The 20,477-nt window shown below is 33.6% G+C and overlaps 3 protein-coding genes across 3 annotated transcripts in view; 1 reads left to right on the top strand and 2 right to left on the bottom strand.

The window, feature by feature from the left end:
* Positions 1-61: 61 nt before the first annotated feature.
* Positions 62-493, bottom strand: LOC131842603 (signal peptidase complex subunit 1). Its single transcript, XM_059191179.1, has one exon. It carries the CDS (start codon positions 381-383, stop codon positions 102-104), a length of 282 nt encoding a protein of 93 aa, XP_059047162.1. The 5' UTR covers positions 384-493; the 3' UTR covers positions 62-101.
* A 668-nt stretch (positions 494-1,161) lies between these two features.
* LOC131842520 (serine-threonine kinase receptor-associated protein) lies at positions 1,162-7,950 on the top strand. Its single transcript, XM_059191079.1, has 8 exons — positions 1,162-1,373; positions 2,892-3,026; positions 3,545-3,703; positions 4,800-4,921; positions 5,305-5,386; positions 5,874-6,041; positions 7,151-7,365; positions 7,665-7,950. Exons 1-7 carry the CDS (start codon positions 1,259-1,261, stop codon positions 7,342-7,344), a joined length of 975 nt encoding a protein of 324 aa, XP_059047062.1. The 5' UTR covers positions 1,162-1,258; the 3' UTR covers positions 7,345-7,365; positions 7,665-7,950.
* Positions 7,951-10,189: 2,239 nt separating this feature from the next.
* The window catches only part of LOC131842545 (peroxidasin homolog pxn-2), a 47,936-nt gene continuing 37,648 nt past the window's right edge, over positions 10,190-20,477 (bottom strand). The window contains exons 9-24 of the mRNA XM_059191115.1: positions 19,657-19,892; positions 19,005-19,130; positions 18,709-18,861; positions 18,289-18,464; positions 17,823-17,961; positions 17,336-17,610; positions 16,680-16,853; positions 16,008-16,184; positions 15,525-15,725; positions 14,745-14,987; positions 13,971-14,155; positions 13,221-13,489; positions 12,385-12,534; positions 11,872-12,015; positions 11,097-11,253; positions 10,190-10,687 (exon numbers count right to left, since the gene is read on the bottom strand). Coding sequence (XP_059047098.1) covers positions 10,457-10,687; positions 11,097-11,253; positions 11,872-12,015; positions 12,385-12,534; positions 13,221-13,489; positions 13,971-14,155; positions 14,745-14,987; positions 15,525-15,725; positions 16,008-16,184; positions 16,680-16,853; positions 17,336-17,610; positions 17,823-17,961; positions 18,289-18,464; positions 18,709-18,861; positions 19,005-19,130; positions 19,657-19,892 — 3,036 coding nt within the window. The 3' untranslated portion in view covers positions 10,190-10,456. The remainder of the gene's footprint in view (positions 10,688-11,096; positions 11,254-11,871; positions 12,016-12,384; positions 12,535-13,220; positions 13,490-13,970; positions 14,156-14,744; positions 14,988-15,524; positions 15,726-16,007; positions 16,185-16,679; positions 16,854-17,335; positions 17,611-17,822; positions 17,962-18,288; positions 18,465-18,708; positions 18,862-19,004; positions 19,131-19,656; positions 19,893-20,477) is intronic.

The following is a 20,477-nucleotide window of genomic DNA, read 5'->3' on the forward strand; positions in this document are numbered from 1 at the left end:
ATGAACTCTATTTGTTAGTTAAATTTTTTGGCAATTACCTTAATGAATAAAAACAATGTAGTATAAATTAAATTTTAATTCCAAATAACAACACAAATGTTTTATTTCTTCCCTTTCTTTCCTGTTGGTTTTTCATCAGTATTTCTTGGATTTTGCCAATTTAAAGCATTCCGACGGTACATTGGCCATGGTGGTAGGGTTAAAATTGCTGCTAAAAGAAATCCAGCGCCAAGAATGTAGACAGATTGAGAAAATTGTTGAACAATATAGCCCCAAATGAAGCCGACGATACTAAATAATGTAATGATGGCTCTGTACAATTTTTCCGCCTTAGCTTGACCCACGTAGTCAATGTGAGTTGGAATAGATGTAAAAAAATCCATTATATTAATTGTATTTTACTTATTTAATTAAAAAACAACAAAAGGTGTATATGCAAATAAAGCAGTATGATTATTTATTGAATCTGTCGACGTGACACTGTGACACCGAAGCAGTGTTGCCAGTGTGAAGCAGCATATAAGCTTCTTGCTGGTTTTCGTGAAATTTTGTGGCTGGCTGGCGCCATCACCCAAAATTACTTTTAAAACCCCTCAAAAAAATTTATACCTATTTTAAAGAAAACAACATTGTTCGCCTTTTTTAGGTAGCTTATTTTACAAGTGTTATTGTTTTTATTTCTAATTGTATTTTATCCTGCGTGCTTTTTTTACGTTTTACTTCTTACATCCACGAGTCCTCTCAACAGACTAATATTACAATTTTTTTGTCCTGTTTATGATTTGACAGAAAGGCAAAGCTAAACGTGCCCATGCACATATGTCTGCATGTATTTAATGTTCTTAGTTTATTTTATTTCTTGAATTGTTGAGAAATATGTAGTAGTACAGTGCAAAAAATGTCCTTTAGTTTCTTAACAGCGCATCTAGCAGCCAAAGATACAGACTGAGACAGAAGATATACAAGTGTCTCTTACTTCTATATAGTTTGTGGTTTCTTTCAAAGAAACTGCTTTTTCTTTAAATTTTTGCTTCATGTGGGATGCATAATAAAATGTAGTTGTAAAAGATTTCTAAGCGATTATTTTGTACAATTTGTTATGTAGCAACACTAAATTGTCCTCTTCCGTCAACCATCAGTGTCAGTCAGTCGATTGTCAACATTCAGTACGATCAGACTCATTAGGTTAATTTTAGTTATTTACAAAGGTATTAGTTTTATTTTCTAAAAGTACAATACACAAAATTACGTGAACAAAATGACTACGTTAAAACAAGTTCCTCTCACATGTGGTGGCCATACAAGACCAGTCGTGCATTTGGATTTTAGTGACGTTACAAAAGATGGATTTTATTTGATTTCAGCTTGCAAGGGTGAGTTTTTACGTTTAATATATGACTGGCAGCATCTTTTTGTATTGAATTATAAGGTACAACGAAGCTTGCAAATGGTTTTGGGAGTATTGTGTAAGTTTCTCGTGACAGATGTTAGTCATCGAAATCGTATGTAAGGCCTTCACTTTTCTCATTTGTGTGAACCGAATAACAAACCGGCTTGCATTCTATGCATGTTATGACCTTCTCTTTCCGGACATGCAGGAAGCACCTTGAAAGTCCGCTCGTGAGTTTCCTCGTGGCTGCTGCTTGCCTTGTAGATATATGTCGTGCTTTTAATGCATGTCGCAGCGACATAAGTTCCGTGTCTTTGTGTGTGAACAAAATTGTACTAGACTCAATGATTGTTTCTTTATTACATGTTGACATTTCTCCCATTCTGGGTCACCTTGGCCACCCTCAAGGTTTGACAGAGTACTTGACATTAATGTTAAGTTATGGAGGGTAAAAAATGTACTTAATTGCTTTTGTTGTATTAAGGCTATAAGGAAAATGTATTAGGTATGTACTAATATGATAATGCTATAATTACTATAGTATTGACTATCTATTGTTTATTGGATTAAGGATTTAAATACAAAAGACTGAATTCATATATCCTATTTTGATATAAGTACTATATTACTGTTACTTCTTTATTTATTGTGTATTTTTACTGCCATTGTTTTTCTTCAGTTGTCTTATAGAATACTATATATGTAGTTGTTTGCACACCTAATTGAACAAGATTAAGCAAAGTTTAAGTGAATTTAAGTGGCAATCAATAATACTTTTTAAAATAATATGTGTTCCTATGGTCATAAGATAATTGTGTATATTTTATTATAGTAATAATGTGGTATTATTATTGAAACTACAAAAGAGTAATTTTATACCACCATTTTAAATAATCTTAATAATATTATAAAGTAAGAATGGATGTTTGTTACTCTTTCATGTAAAAACTATTGAACAGATTTTGATGAAACTTTGCAGTAATATAGCTTATGCATCAGAGTAACACAGAGGCTATATTTTATATTGAAATTTAATGCAGGTGATGCCGTTGGCATAGCTAGTATAATGTATTTTGTATGTTAAACTATGAAATGTATAAACTTCTTATTTTTTAAAGAGCTATGTTAATTTTACATCTGTTTATACATAAATTGCATCTACAACTAAACAATAAAATAATTTATTTAGAAAATTTCAACTAACATAAGATTTCAATCTATCTTTAAAAATCCTGATTAGAATCCAGAGGCCAACTATGATATAAGAAAATAAAAGAAAAAACATGCAGGTAGTAATCGTAATGTAGTTTTTTAGTGTACACTGAGTACAAACACTGTAAATATAAAAGAATAATTGTATATAAATGTGTTTAATAAAAAGTGCCCTAGTAATATAAAAATAAACCTATAACATAAGTAAATGTTAAAAAACGAATAAACATAGGTAAAGTTAATCCAGTTTTAAAAAATTATACATTAACATTTATTTATATATTAATAGATGGAAAACCCATGCTGCGACAAGGTGAGACTGGTGACTGGATTGGGACCTTTGAGGGTCATAAAGGAGCAGTATGGGGAGTAGCTTTGACACAGAATGCTAATTTAGCTGCCAGTGGTGCAGCTGATTTTTCCGGTGAGTGTAGCTAATGAACTCAGTAATTTAAAATAGACTTAATTTTTAATTTGCTTATGGTAAGGTTTTTTCTTTCCGAAAACCCCATTATATCAATATTATTATTTATTTTTGTTTATTTTTATCTATATCTAATATCTACTGGGAATGTTTGTTATACACAAACATTACCAGTCCTATTATTTCATTGAACTAACTAAATTGTTCATAGAGTGGTATGCACTCGGCTTATAATACACTTTATTAGTATCACACATAATATAAACTAGTATAGTATCTTTTTATAATTTCTTATAAGATTATAAGAAATTATAATGAATGCCAAAAATGATGCATGAAATGAATGCCATGAATGAATATTCAAACTGCAATCAAAAAGGAACATAATAATGTTATACAAATACTTATTTTAATTATCACTTGGCATTGTTATTTTAATCAAAATTGAGAGTTGTATGTAATTGTTACCACTTATTATTTAAAATGTCAATTTAATGTGTTCACTCTTTTATTTTCAGCAAAACTATGGGATGCGCGCTATGGTGAAGTTGTTCACACGTTTGACCATGAGCACATAGTAAAGAGTGTGAATTTCAATTCTGATGACACATTGTTGCTGACTGCCAGTAATGAAAAGCTGATACGAGTGTATGACCTGAACAAGCCGGAAGCTGGACGTGAGTTGCCATACCTCAATCCCTGTTATTAGTTTGAAACATGGAAAGTTGGTAGGTTTATAGGTGTTTTGTTTATATTAACATATATAAAATTTCTCTTATTTATTATTATATTTTATTTATTATGAGACAATATGTATGACTATTTGCCTGGACTGATAACCCAGTCTAGAGTGTTGCATGTCATAGGTACTGTTATGCAATAAATGTTAATACTAAAAACAACACAAATAAGGAAAAGTTATATACAACAAACTAGTTACGATTGATAGAATAAACTGACAAACAGGGTCCAGTAATTATGATGTCAATAAAAATCTTCATAACAAATAATTGTTTATTAGGTTAGTAAATGACAAATATTCTCCTATACTTATAATTTTAACAAGTTTCATCTTTATAAACATTACTGTGAAATCTTCTATGTTCTGCCATTGAAACAAATATATAATCAGAATCACATATAGTGTAGTGTATACACACAAGCATTTCCCATCCACTTAAAGTTCTATCAGTTAAAAATCAGGCATATAAATTTGTAAATTACATTAATTATTCGTACATACCGTATTACAAGAGAGCATCGTTATCTGGTCATTTTGCTTACAACCAAAACAGTAGTTAGTTCAAATCTACCAGTATAAAAAAATATAATTCTGGATTCCTCTCTGGTGGAGGAAACACCAATAACAAAACTAATATTAATCCAAGACAGCTGTAGGTCCGGCACTAGCCATGTTAGATTTAAAATACCCAGCGAAATGTGAATTGTTGCTTCATCTTGGCTTCCGAAATTGACAATTTCTCTCTGAATTAACAGTATGTTTTTATTGGTATAGTCAAGCGTATAAACAATAATAAAAAAACTTACATGCATGATGTCGTGTCTGATAATGGTATTTTATAATTTTCTCTATGATTTTATTGTGAAGCTTAAAATAACTGATCGAGTTTATTAAGATATCGTCTGGCTGACGAATTTAATAACAAATATAGTAAATACAATCAGAGTACGTTCTAATCTGTTATATATATATATATATATATATATATATATATATATATATATATATAAATGAATATATTTTATTTTCAGCATTGGAAAAAATAAATGCACACTCGGGTAGCATCAGGCACGCTGTATTTTTACACAATTCGCGGATCGTCAGTGTCAGCGATGATCTCACAATGCGTGTTTGGGATAGAACTAGTGGACAGGTAACATAAAATGACAAGTAAAAAGTTAAAATTACACATTAAAGATAGGGTTGTCAGATCACTATTAGTGGTATTAAATTTTAGTGGTACGATATTATATTATTAAATATAATTTACCAAATTTTTGTGAATAATATTACTGGTGTATATAAATTTTCTGAACGTACTTCCTTTATTAAATTGTGTCAGACCTATTACAGATTTATTAAGTGGTACATTTAAAAGGGCCTATACTTCCGTCACGATCTGACCTTCCTTACTGCATACGGATATCAAATTAGTTACTGTGTATAATAATTTCTGCATATATTTCATATTCTTATCTTTTTACTTACAAAGTGATCTTGAATTTACTATAAAGTGTATTATTCATTTGGTTGCAGGAGGTGCATAAAATCGAGTTTGCGAACACTCCGAACAGTTTAGAATTATCGAGAGATGGAGCTATTTTGACAGTGGCACATGGTATGTTCCTTATAGTAATGTTAATCGTAATTGTGACAGTTTACATAAGTCTTTACACACTTGCTCAAGACACTAAAATTTACTCTTTCACTATATTGCACATCAAGACGAAATACTATGTTGACAATTGATAATGCATCATGCTACCTCATTATATGCCAGGAATAGACATATTGTATAAGATTGTATAAGATCATCTTCGTGAGTACCTCTGTCTCGCCTATTTCAGCCTCAATGTAGTTAGCTCTGTAAGCTGTGTTTTGATTGGAGCGTCAGATATGGCAGTGAAATTACAGGGAATGCATAACATCTTAGTCCTGGAGTGGTTCACGGTCGTCATATTATATTCTAATCATTTAAAAAAATGGTTTATGACACATTGCTATACTGTATTGTATTTTATATACAGGAAGTTTTATTTGGTACCTATCGACTTTGTATATGATAATCTAGTAGGTCTGCTAATTACTTACTTTCATAATTCCAGGAACCGACGTATCATTTTATTCGTCTGACACAATGCGTAAGATGCGCGAATTCCCTGTGCCTACCAAGTGTTATTCTGCGTCGCTGTCCCCAAGCCGGGCCTCCTTCGTATGTGGCGGGGAAGATCTCAAAGTCTACAAGTATGACTACAATACAGGAACTGAACTTGGTAAGCTATATTGTATATATTGTAAGCTATTCATATTTTTAACAAAGAGAACCTTGTGATAGTTAATATAGATAGAATTAAATATGAAAAAAACATCAACTCAATTTTTGTACATTTCTATGTTTAAATTGTTTGATTTTGGCCTTTTTTTCTCATATTAATTATTATTTAACGGTTACTTCTAAACTAATATTTTATATTTGATTGACGGAACTAAATGCTTACGCTCATGCTTGCTCAGCTGTACTACGTATAAATAATATTGGAGTGCCTGTACGTAATATTGAAATAACAGTTTTTACTGCATGTATATAAATATGGTACATACACCAAAATAAATATTTGTACAATTTTTGTATTGTTCCTGCTAGTGTCTGAAATGGCTGGATCGATTTTGACGGGAGTTTTATTGGCACGTACTTTTATATTTAAATATATTTATATTTTTTGAAAATTTAACTTTATTCTTCAAAATAAAAAACTTCTATATATTCCACGCGGACGAAGTCGCGGATACAGCTAGTAGCAAAATAAAATTTGTCTCGAGTCAATGATATATGGTATTTATAGTATACCATATATCATTGACTCAGACATCAGACAGTCGTAAATATGTTTAATTTTGTATGTACAAAACTATTACTAAACTCGTGTTAGTTTCAAAAGTTAGTATTGTTAGTATAAAATAAGACGACATTCCAATACTTTTAGATTAGGTGTATTTATTATGTGAAAATGTACCAATTTAAATGATTTTTATATTACCGGATCATGGCAGTACCTGTAACTCAATTAGTACAAGGTAACGTTTATTACACACAGTGCCATGTAGTCCCAAGTTCATCAGAGCTTGTGTCATGTCATTGTGTGTGTACTAGACAATTGATATAAATAGCTTAATATATATACGTACATAATATACTTAGATAATACCTCACCAATACAAATATATCTCAATAATGTTTATAAGGTTGCTATGGACGTCACAGTAAGTGTATCTATAGTAGTTATGGCGTTTTTCCTACTTATCGAACAGGATTACTAATTTCTCTTCAGGCTGTTCTCTTCTTAACTTTACTGTGTCCAGTAATAATTTAATACAATTTTAGAATCGAATAAAGGACACTTCGGTCCAGTACACTGTGTGCGGTGGTCGCCGGACGGCGAGTTGTACGCAACAGGTTCTGAAGATGGTACCGTGCGTCTGTGGCAAGCCGTGCCCGGACGTGTTTACGGACTGTGGCGTCGATCTACTGACCACCCGCCCATTACCAACGGGTTTAAGGAGGTCGCCGCCAACTGACACGCCGCCTTGGACGAAGAGGTACGTACTTTACTGTTTAGGAGCCATTCATAAATTATGTCATACGAATTAAATATATAAAAAATTGTTAATGTGAATACAAATTTTTGCATTGAGCTAGGAATCGAATCCGCAGCCACCGGAAGTAAGGCGATGTATATTTATTATGCCAATAAAAACTATGTGATTTCTAATCTATGTAATAAATAACACACTCGTTTAAATAATGTATTTACAACTAAACGATAGGTCCTTATATCTTAATCTGTTGCAGATGTTGTCGCCTTTTATAACTAACAGTGAATATGTTAATGTTACAGGAAAATGCAGAGCAGTGAGAGTGCAATCAAAATTTAACGCATCGTGGTAAACAACCATTGCTGCGGCTATCGTAACTGTGAAATGTGTCTAAAGAAGTTTTTACAAAGGAGTAACCAAAATCAAGACTAAGTATTCAACATAATAATGTCAAACTGTGTTTGTGTTGTTTTTTTTTGCAACACTAATTTTATACTCAAATGCAATGTATTTATTGTAAAAAGAAACTAAATAGACTTAATATGCAACAAACAAAGTGATTTGTAAATATTATAGTTTACCATTTTATTGCTTGTTTTATTTACTATCTTCATATGTTGGTTTCCTTGTCAGATTAACAGAGAAAACCGTGTTGTAAAAATATTTATTTATTTTCATTTTTAGGTTAAATATTTATTTTCATTTTTAGGTATCTTGTCTACAAGGTAGGTTCATCTTGTCTACAACGGACTCGTACATTCATCATAGTTCCGGAGATTTCCTGTAATAGTCACGATATTCAGTGGCCATTTTCTTCATTAGTTTCGTAGATATAAATCAAACAACATGTCGATAAAAATAGTTTTATACAAATTGTCACTGGGTGAGATACTTCACATATAAAATAATATATATTTGACATATACAGATAATCTGCGAAATATTTTACAGATCGCCGCTATACAAGTCATATTTCCAGATCTTTCCAGATACTTAATATTTATTACCATATTTTTTTATAGATACATGTAATAGTAAACAAAAAGACGGAAATGATCCAACCCTTTGCTAATGCAGTTATATAGCAGGATTATGCAGCTTGTCTGTATATGCCACAATGTCAATTTATGTTAAAATAATTTATACAGCTTTCTAGATACAAAACGAGGCAGTGAGACACAAGTAGTTTTTGCAAAGTAATGAGATAAAAACTTATTTGGATTATTATGATATAATGGTAACATTTTATAATCTACTCACGGTCAATACTTTACATCCATGCCATCAAACGCTCAGTATTGTTTAAACAGCAAATCTATTATTTATTTTGTGATATAAACAATATTTCAATTGTTGTATTCTTATTTTATATACTCGTCAATTAAAGCTAAAGATGGCCATAAATGCTTATATAAAAATTAAATTTAAAGAGTATAAAATTATACATACTAAAACACTATTGTATTCATAGTGAAATAATTATTTAACCTAAATTATAATTTGGGTGTGACGTACAGGAAATCAAGTTTTGTACATACATTGTATCCTTAAAAAACCTTAATGACAAATTTTATGTCCAAAATATTCATTTTCTTCGTTATTAATTCACATTCATAAATTTTTGGAAAACAACATAATGATACGCTAAAAAGCTGATATATAGACGACTAGAAGAACGAAATCATCTATTGTTAAAAAAAACACATTATGTGATGTTATAATTTTTTACGTCTTTAATGTTGTTCTCATTATAGAAAAGTTCTTTTCACAAGTTTTTATTTAACTTGCAATGTATGTATGTAATTTACTATTCCTACGCCTTATATAATTAACTTATGCAAAAGAGTGTCACTCACAAATATTTTTACTATATCATATTTGGACATATTTGTTAATATTCAATATATTAAATAGGTAAGTACTACATTGGAGATTATAGGCAGATCGAATGCAGTTATAATTTTTGGTAACCGGGTCATTTTTATAAATAAAACATTTCTTTTTCACTTACATACAATAATAATCTCTTAATTAACCAACTAAAAATTGTATTAATTGATGACTAAAAAACTATATTTATGACTGTACATTATGATGTTATAATATTAAAAGATCTTAGAAATCAGATGAAAAACAATGACCTTAATTCCGTTGCGATTGGTGTAGTAGGTACCTATATATTTTAGCACCATAACCTAACGCACAATTAGGACTAGTTTTATCTGTTTTAGTGATTTGTACATGATATATTTAGTATATATTCACAATCTCGGTGTTAATCTAAATTCGTTGACGCTCGACCTAATATTAATATAAATAATACTAAGATTTAATTTTGCGTATGAATATTTTTCCATTGTATCTAATGAGTTGCACTCATTAGATACATTGGAAAAATATTCATGAAAATATTCAAGAATGGTACTTTATCACACGATTCTTTTGCAGTTGACAGGGTGTATACGATATAATAATTTAATTGTTATTGGATTCACACAAGATACAGGTCAATTTTAATTATTTTTGAAAATTAGAAATTAAAAAAAAAAAATTTAAGTGACTATACCTATACTATTTGTATTTTTACGAAAATATTTGTATTTAAAATTAGGTATATCGGTCACTTGTCAACGATCATCTATTAGGTACTATAGTGTTACCATATACAATAATTGCCTATATGTTTATTTGAACACTATTTTACATTAATACAGTACAATTTGTATATGATGCTATATGAAAGTGGTACATACGAAACTGATATTAATTATCTAATAACGTTTCACTAGTTTTGCCATTTTATGATTATGTGTATTATATTTGTTGCTTGGATTAACACATTCATTTAAATAAAAAAAATCGTTTCTTACTAACAATTACAATATGAGTAAAATATACAATTTTGTAATTATAATATAATAATAATAATAATAATCACCTTCCTACTGCAACTCGGAGATTGTTCATATAAAATGTTATACCTCGATTTTAGTCTTACAATTGAGAATTGTCACTACGTAATTAAGCCTCGGCTTATATTATAATCCGGTAACCGTAACTTCACAAGGGTTCACCAAGTGCTGGCGGTCGGGGTTCACTTGGCGACGAAGGGGGTGAGGTCGGGGAACTTGAAGTTGAGTGAGGGGCGGCGGGGGGCGCGCGCGTGGGCGGGCGGCGGGGGCGGGGGCGGCGCGTGCAGGTGCGGGGCGCGCGCGGCCGCCGCGCCGCACTGCGCCGCGCACACGTCGTCGCGCACCACCGCTTCTCGCGGCCACTCACGCAGCAGCTGCGCGCAGTCCGTTATACGCAGAGACGCGCACTGCGCCTAATGGACATTTACAGGTTTTTCATCAGTTTGTAGGCAACATTGTCAGACTCTTATAAATATATTGTACGGTATATTTGATTTAGGTATGTACTTTATGCATATTTATATCTATAGCTTTATATATATTGTATGTATTTGTATATGTATGTTTACATGTACTTACTTTTAATAAATATATATATTATTTATGACATAGGTATTATTTTTCTTATTGATTACATTTGCACCGCCTACAGTTTCTCTGCTCAACCTGGGGTTGAGTGGTAGAAAATGCCGTAAGGCATTAAGTCCGCCATATGTACTTTTACCTTGGTATTTTGTGCATTGAAGTTATATAAATAAATAAATAAACATCCTCTTTCTATATCAATTAATAAAAAATACTCTAATTTGCATTATAACTTACTCCTTCTACGGTGCATATGCAGGAGGTACAAGGCGAGGGGAAGGCGGAGTCCCCAACGGCGACAGATCGACCTGCGATAAGGCAGCCTTGTGCAGAACTCTCACGCCACGCCGACAGATCCAACTTCGGTAGAGATGCGCACGGTACGCGGGGATTGCTACAATTTTATCGGTATTAATTTATTATACCTATCTTTATTTCAGATCCATTGCATGCTAAGGAGAGAGATATATTGTGACTTTATAATATTGTGTTTGGCTTGGCTTATTGCGTGATCTCATACTGCTACATAATTAAAGCATCTCCACTGTTTTTAGTTAACATAAAGGTAAGCAAATAACGGGGAATATTATTATTATTAATCTTTATTCATAAATGTACAGTACAATTCAATACTGTTAGCCATGGCTTTCGATATAGGTGAACCTGTGCTACGAAAGCCAGGTAATGCCAGCCACAATAAGATAATGCAATTGTTAGGCGACATAAGAAGAATGTTTATGAATGGCATTTCTTCTCCATGATAAGGAAGTGTTGCAGGAATTATGATGTCTTCAATTATACTTTGTGGCGTCAAAGCAACTTGAGTTAGGTCGTCAACCTACTGCATAAACTAAAGTATTGTGCGTGTGATTGTATTAATATGTATCACTTTTTAGCTCTAGTTGTAGTAAGAGTAATAAGGAGAATATAAAGAATATTGAATCATATAACAGTGAACAACGCTGTTTCGTTATTCTATTTTAAAATAAATATTTAAATGCTCGGTACTAACAAGTCACTGGGTAAGTCGAAGGAGGCCCGTTGTATATCACTTTCTTCATCGAAATTGTCACAGATTAACTTAGAGAGGGTAGTTTTTCTGATTTCGGCCAATTGGTGTTCTGTGAATCTTGCTGCCGGATTGTCATTTTCATACCTGTAAAATATTTGTAGTTTATTTAATTAATTATTTTAAGAGATAAAATGATCGAAATTAAGAGTGGAATAATCTCAAAAAGTTAAATCTGATCAGGGTTCCCAGTAGTAGTCCTACGTTTAAACTGTATTGTTTGTTTTAGCATAGGTTAATGTTGACGTATAATTTATATGACGAGACAGAAATCGTAATATTGACTACTACGATTTGAATTCGAAATGAAAATTTCATCTACCTACATATGTACATATAACTTCGTAGCTGTTTATTTTCTGTCAGTACCTAATCGTTTCATTATGAACTGCCTGCGATGTCGATGCTCTTTCGCTACATAAATAGTAGAAAATATCCATACGGAGTACATCTTACCAAAATCTGTCGCATTTCCTCAGCTGCCTGAATTGTATGGCGATGATGCAAGCAAAGGTTGGTCCTACTAAACCGCCCTGCAGTGGCCGCTCGCTCATTCCGCCGGGGAACAGGTCAATATCATCCACAGTGGGATATATCCTCTTAAGTCTGGAATTGTTAAAGTCGATAAATTTGCTATAGCCGCTATACAGTATATTCATTATTTATTACACGATCACCTATTTTTGGTTCTCCATTTATTTTCATTTAGTATAAATTAAGAATCCTTTGAGTAGTATTAAGGAAAGGCTTAACAAAATTGTAAAAGACCATCAAGACGGATCGTTTCTATTGAAATGGTTCTACTTATATCACGTATTATGGCTGAATTCTGTGACTTAGCCTCCTTTAAAAAAAAGACAGTCTAAGAGTATCTAATTTCATGTCAAATTTAATTGGGACTAGACCCGCCATTTCACCTGCATGGAATTAAAATAAACAAACATTCTAAAGTAAAAGTAGCCTAAGTTGCTACTTATAACATTAGCTATCTGCGAGTGAAAATCCCGTCAATATCGTTCCAGCCGTTTAAGAGATTAGCAAGAACAAATAGACAGGCAAAGATCTTAATTTTTTTTAAAATTGTATATTACACATGTTTTATATTTATTTAGTAAGTAGCTGTTAATTTGAATTTACAAACAGGCACCTCTTTTGTTATTCATTTCTATAGATGTGTTGAGCTGTTTAGTCATGAAAAGATACAGACAGACATACAAATTTTCACATTTACAACAAAATATTAATATTAGGCCGTCCCTAATTATTGAAGAAAATAACAATAATTTACTGACCTTGCGATTACTTCATCAGGAATTTCTCTAGATAAGTCTTCAAACGTGGCTGCCCTCTTGAGATTACAAAGCGCTCTGTAGTTGTTATAGCTCGGTATACCGTGATCTCTAGCTCTTTGGACATTCAATGCAATCAGGTCGATGCCTGAGAATGGAATGCGGCGGTCTTCGAAGAGATGGTTGGTGACTTCACCAGTGATGAATTGGTCGAGTGTTTCCATGGGCGTTGATGATAGACCGCGGGTTAGTTCATCGACCATTGCTGGATGCTACAAAAATATCAGAATCCGTTTTTGGAAAATGTAAAAGAATTAGATCCTGTAGAGAATCCGTGTCAAATCGCCATTTGGCCCTAGAGTATTAGTTGATTAATTTCATCGAATTTTGACAAATTGTTTAAATTCATAACAAGTGATCTGCTTTGTATATTTATATCTCTTTGGTAAACTATGCTGTATAAATATGATCTTAGATTCTTAAAATTATAATGATCAATCCAAATTTAATTTGCCAGAGATCTAAGATTAAGAAGCAAACTCCAACTCCTCTCACAGGGTATTGTCTAGGACGTAGCATTTGGATTCCACTAATGGATTCTGCCTGGGCGAATAAGATGGATACAATATATCAATGTATTCTGTAAATTTTGTAACTGGGTAAACTGTTCATGTTTGCTTGAATAATAAATATTTTTAGAAAATAATAGTGGAAGTAAATGGAAATATTGATACCTTAGCAAGAGCTACTTACCGCCATAAATATGTCAGTTTTGAAGAATCCATCCCTGAGTAATATCGGTGGGTCGACTGGTTGGTATGTGGGCGAGAGACGAGGCAGGTGCGGCCTTAGTAACGAATGGCCAATCCTGAAAGCGGCCGATGCGAATTCCGTGACGATGGCTGGGTTGCAGGTCGGTGAGTACTCTTTGTAATAACCTTTAGGACAAAATAGACTTACAGGTACTAATTTCTGTGAAGTTCTAGAAACAGATTTGTGTAAATTTTAGATTTTCTTTCCTTTTACTTTAACTTATTTTTTTCTCTTATTTACACTGAATAAAAGCAAGGTTAACGATTTTCAAGTTGTGTTTGAATTTTTATACCACTTGTCGGTCTAATACGGCATTGATAGATTTTAATGGTTTGATAGATTTTTTTATTTTAATGGCATGCATGCATCATACATGCTCGATTTTAAAAGTTTAACTACAAGCCACATAACGGAAGTTCGTCTCTTAGTCCTGTTGTTTTGCTTTATTATGTGTAATTTATTTAAATTTTATTGACATCTGATAAACCTAAAATTTTGACGAGAATTATGCATGTATATATACGATATAACTCTATAATAAAGCCTATAATTTTGGTTCTCTTAAGTTTATAATTTTTTTTGTTGATAAGCGGCTACGTTGTTTCACATCTGAAGATCTATGCAATTTCAGAATATACTATGCATTGTCTTCCATAATTATTCCTATTTTTCCTATGTCAGTACGAAAATATTAAAAATATAGTTGCAGCTCACCTGAAGGCAACAGTTTCAGTCCATACAAATTGACGGCGTTCCATGAGAGCAGCCTGGGCAAGAACTCATTGTAGATGATATGCGTAAACTCTGCGGCGAGGATGCGACGAGCGTGCTCGAACAGTAGTTCCGCGTCCCAATGAGGGTTGACGCCACGAAGTCCTTCTACGAGACGGTTGTGTTCGCGCATGAACACTGTCTGTATGGCAGTGAGACCTGGCTGCTCGGAAGCCCGTCCATCACCTGAAGGTGGAAATACATTAGAGACATAAAGCAACTACTTAGTACTGCTACAACTCTCGTTTCATTTTGCCATTTCCTTGAGCTGTTTTGCTATTATGCAGGTTGTAATATAAGTTCATTTATTTGGTCAGATTATTCCGTCCAGCACCACGATATCATTGCACTGTAACTGTACTTGTCGCCCGTACTTTTACCTTTCTAGGGAGTACACGAATTTAAAGAGCAAATAGCAATGAAGTATGTATCTAGCGATTCTGCCTTCAAGGGAAGTAGCTTGTTGTGAATTTGTCACGATGGGCTAATTGACTTGCACTAACTGACTTAAATCTCACATTGTCACTTGACGTGCCCCACTAGATAATATCGTTAGTGCAGGCGGGGTCATTATTTCATTTCATCCATTAAAAATATCCTATGTTACGCGCATGTATTGCGTCTTTCTACAGGTGAAAAAAATATTAATTAATTTAATATAAATAGATACAAGAAATGAAATCTTTCCTCCTAATAATATTAGCAGCACCTAATAAAATTTACCAGCAATGAAACATAGTCCACTATTCGACTTGCACTCGGGATGGTTCGACCTGGGCAGCAGGTGCTTTCCGTTGAGTGGGTGTTCGGTGGCGTTCATGCGGCCATTAAATCCACGCAGGGTCCGCACGATGCATGGGTTCTCGCCATACACTACCGACGCATCGATGAAGGCTGTATTCTGGTTCACTTGCTCGCGGGGACCTGATGATATTTATTTATTTGTTTGATTCGCAAACAACTACTACAATATTACTTTCTAGTATAAGCACATATATTTTATTACAATTGATCACTGTATAGTTGCTTAAAGTTAAACAGTTATATATGTTATTTTATTAAAATATAGAATAGCATTTGTTGAAAAAAATTAACAATTGAAATTGGCGGCTGAAATAGGCTAGACAGAGGTATCCACATACGTCTAAAAATATGTCTCAACAAATTGATTTCAATAAGTTTATGAAGTAATGAGTTTTGACTGACCTAGTTGTTGTTGTCCAGGCAAACTCCTCATGAAGGGGAAGCAGAGTCTCTCCCCAGAAGTCACATTGACCTCGGGGTAGTAATGGTCTCCTCTCGGCACCGGGAATGGATTACACTCCGGGTGAACTGTCCGTGGTGAGTCGCACGAGCGACAGTCTGGGATCGACTCGTGAAAACCTGGTATAGAAAACAATTATATTTAATAAAACAATTTAGATGAAGACAATAAAACATTTGTTGTTTCAAAATAAACGCCTGTGGTCGCTATAAATATATACAGAAGTAGAAGTTCGATGTTATGGACTTATATACAATGAAGATCTTGACCTCGATTCTGCTCACTCTGCTACCGAAAATTCTAATTCGAATCAATTTGAAGACTATAATTTTGTGATAAAGTAAACTGTGATAGTTTTTTGGTTACATAAACACCAACTTAAACTGCCAAATGACTCGCACATAATTTTTAAATGACCAAATTGAATCTGGTCTATATGATATTAGTAGCAAAATAACTACATCAATCAATCACTGGCATATCTCAGATTTAAAAATATGGTCTATGGCGTCGTACCCTAAATTGTTTGGAAACTTTGGACAAAGACGTATTCTGAAAAGTTGTGTATCTGAAAATACGTCGTCTATAATAAGCCAAATATAAATAGAAATTACCTTTGTGAATGGGGGTCATGGTGAGTTCGTGGTCCACGAACTGCGCAAACTGCATCACCATCAGTGTATACCGAGTGTGCAGATTAGAGATGTCCGGGTGGATCACCGTAGATACTACACGTGGTGATGGCAGTGGTGTACCCGTGACAGAGTTAATACGAGGCCGGCTGACACCTGAGTAGATTTACATATACAGTAATTATTACAGGAATTTTTGTTACTACAACAAAATGTATTAAAAGTGAATAATTTTTTCTCTATGCCAAATATATCTAGTATTCAAATTATAATACACCTGTAAATTTATATTTCTTAATACTGACCGTATACATTCATCCCAAATTTGCGAACTTGCAGTAAAAGCTATAGACGCATACACGATTGGAAACCGAATGCATTAATTACCAAGTGTCGCCTCAAATTGTTCGGAAGGTCAGATCTAACATTTTTTGATGATAATATAATTATTTGGGAGCATACTAGGATAGGATTATCTCCATTGTCCGTAAGCAACTAATGATTGCATAATACTAAACAAGTCCAAGTCCTCGGTTGATAGGACTTTCTCGAGTTTCATCATAGACCAACATAATAAAGAAAACAATTAGTTCATTATTCATTATCCCAAATATATTGTAAAGTTTTAGCAGTCTTACCATCTTCATAAACAGGAGGCAGCAATCTAGCAAAGGTAGTTAAACTCTTCCCCAAGTTTGGGTTTCTGAGATTATTACAGTGTCCAGTATATGTTCTGAAAGGACTGTCAGGATTGCAGGGTCCTTGGTCGTCACAGCCTGGCTCGATGCTCGGTCCTAACTGGTCCTTCCCAATAAATCCACTGACATCCACGGATTGCAATGAGTCTGCGAAATCATTTGCACTAGCGAAACTGAGGGAGTCGTCAAAGATTTGACGTTTACGACGGCGATTCCTGAAACATCATATATTTTTTTGTAGCAGACCGCTATTGGATATCTTTGCGATCGTTATTATCAATGAGGTGGGCAGAGCATTATGATATGTGGAATCAAAGTAAATGCAGTACTTGACAATACTACAATTAAGATAAAAATTAAAGAACTTTTCTCTTACGTTGTAATCTTAAATTGTTGTGTTGATAATATTAACTGTTAACCTACTTACCCACTATGAATAGTGTTGAGTAGTTCGTTGGTTGCAAATTCAAAGAAAAGTGATGTATTAGCTAATTTCAAGGCATATTTGTTAGCCTTCGAGAAAGAGGCTGCTGTGCCTACGGGGGACTTAGGGTCAGCACCACCACCTAGAAAAAATATTTATGATCGTTAAGCAAAAATAATGTTGTGCGGCATTTTGTACTGCATTATTCTGTTTGATTCACCACAGCGTATCACAGTTTATAGATCACATTCGATATGGTAGTGTTGAATGGCCTCGGTGGTCTAGCAGTTGAGCACACCGACTTACTTTTGGTGATCACGGGTTCGATTCCTAGCACATTTGTATTCATGAGCATGATTGTTGGTATTGGTCTGGAGATTAAGTATGTATAAATACATATAAAACATAATTAAGTATATCTATGGGTTCTCCTGACTGACTGACCTGGGTTATATTTATAATTACTTACGAGATTCCCAAAGCATATATTCAAGTCGTTTTCTGTCAGCCATCTCCTGCTTGGCCTTCTGCAACGCAGCGGCGACCATATCCTGCGAGAGTTGTTCGGCGGCCCGAGCACCGCTTTCATCACGCCATGCTGCCATTTCCAAACGGCTGTGTTGTGAGCACTGCTGTCCGGCATTTCTAGAATTATTCCATAGTTATGTGTCGAGATTTCATTTGAGTAAAAAATATTTCCCGAAAAATACACACTATCTAATTATGGAGATATTTTATATATGCATAAAATATAATTTATATCCCTTCAATCGTTTATGCATGCCTATTTGAAATTTTGCATAATATAGGGAGCCTGGTGACATTTATGGTAATATTGCATCGTGTCGGGAGATTAGTCGATTTTTTTTATGTTATTGGTATTACTTACAAGTAAGGATCTTCTTTGATGAACACCTTAGGTTGAATGTTTGCTATAGTATCATCAGCAGAGCAGAGTAATCCAGCCAGTGAAACTTTTCTAATGGCGCCCAATTGTTCTGGCAGGAATGAAGATGGCGGAATGTCGTTTTCATACCAGAACCTGTTCATGAAAAAAGACGAAAATAATTTAATCAGCTCATAGAACTTTATAGTTTTTATTTCAATAAACTTAATGTTAATTTCATGCTTCGTATTATTATCAGATATCATACTACTATCAAATAGCTAATGTATTATACAAACCTATCACTTTTCTTCAAATTAGCGAATTGGAGTGCAAGAACACAAGCTAGCGTTGATCCAATAACAGCCCCAGTTGCTGGCTTTTCCATAGCACCACCAATCGCCAATTCTACATCTTCAATATTTCTGGAATTTAGGAGAAATTATAAGAAATTAATAATAATTTATATGTTAGCTATAAATTTTGCTCACATTGTAAAAGTTTTATAATTTGTAATGATTTTTGATTACATGTTTAATTTAAATTTAAGATTTGATGTAATTTTTACTAATTTTCAATTTTTTCCTATTTAAAATTGCAGTAAGTATAATTTCTGAAGAATTACTATAAATAGAATCGTCATTGTGGAAACTCTCCTGTGTAAGAAATCTGAGGTGTAATAACGCGGAGCATAATAATATTGATTTTATATTCAGAGTGTAATAAACCTTTTCATTCAGCACATAGGATTGCATGATTAATGAAGAGGTTTGTCTGCGTGTGTGTAGTAGATATATATGTGTGTGTGTGTGTGTGTGTGCTCTTTAGTACTACGCGCACACACACAGTGTGTGCGCGTAGTACTAAAGAACTATCGTATTTCAAGGGGGACTACACAAGCCAAGTATTATGATTTGAGTAAACCACTAGTTTTAAATATCAAATAGATACCTGTACATATCAGCCAACATTTCGACGTGTGCTCTATCGAAGCCCAGCCGAGCCATGTCTCCGAAGCCAGTGAGGGTAGCGCTAGAGGTGGGCTCACAGAGACGTAGCGTTCGAACATAAGACGGTACGCCGTGGTCGCGAGATCGTCGCACGTGCCAGCGAGCACGCGTTGGTAATCGCGCGGGACGGTGTGCCGCTGTTGCAATCAGCTGCTCCACGGTAGCACTCGAGTTCGTCTGGTATTGACCATACATATTTATATCTACGGTGCTATTTGCTTATCCTCTGATTGCATGGAATATAGTCTGTGTAATTTGATTTATAATTAAGCTTTTTCTCGGAAAGTGTTTTTAAAATCGGTTAAATATTTTTTCCAAATATAGTACTTATATGCTAATCAGTGATAATATAGCTTTTTCTAGCCGAGTTTATAAAATCGGTTAAAATAAAATTATCAATATATAAAATCATCTTTTTAAATATTAGTCTAAATTAAGTGCAATTATTGCAGATAACACTATTTTTTTTAATTATGTAATATTAGTCTAGATTTTGAAGTCATAGTCTCTACTACTTAACTAGTCTTACTTGAGTCGTTAATTAGCCTCAATCTTTAAACTTAGTCTCGTACGAAGAAATAAAAAAAATAAAAATCTCGTATATTTGGTATTTTGATCGATTTATGTAGGAGAATTTCGTTTCCAGTGCTTAAAATTTAGTAATGATACAAGGATCCTCGTACGGATGGCTACCTCGATAAGCCTTGTGCCCATAAATCAGTGGCTGACTAGTATCAGAATACTGTGTAATAACTTAATACT

Source organism: Achroia grisella, unplaced genomic scaffold (genome assembly GCF_030625045.1).
Source record: "Achroia grisella isolate CSIRO2021 unplaced genomic scaffold, CSIRO_AGI_Agris_v1 utg241, whole genome shotgun sequence".
NCBI lineage: Eukaryota > Metazoa > Arthropoda > Insecta > Lepidoptera > Pyralidae > Achroia > Achroia grisella.

Bases quoted from the DNA above. Each gene is read 5' to 3' on its own strand.
- LOC131842603 (XM_059191179.1), bottom strand. From the start codon at position 383: ATGGATTTTTTTACATCTATTCCAACTCACATTGACTACGTGGGTCAA.
- LOC131842520 (XM_059191079.1), top strand. From the start codon at position 1,259: ATGACTACGTTAAAACAAGTTCCTCTCACATGTGGTGGCCATACAAGA. The intron at 4,922-5,304 runs GTAACATAAAAT...ATTTGGTTGCAG, and splicing joins GGGATAGAACTAGTGGACAG to GAGGTGCATAAAATCGAGTT. The intron at 5,387-5,873 runs GTATGTTCCTTA...TCATAATTCCAG, and splicing joins TATTTTGACAGTGGCACATG to GAACCGACGTATCATTTTAT.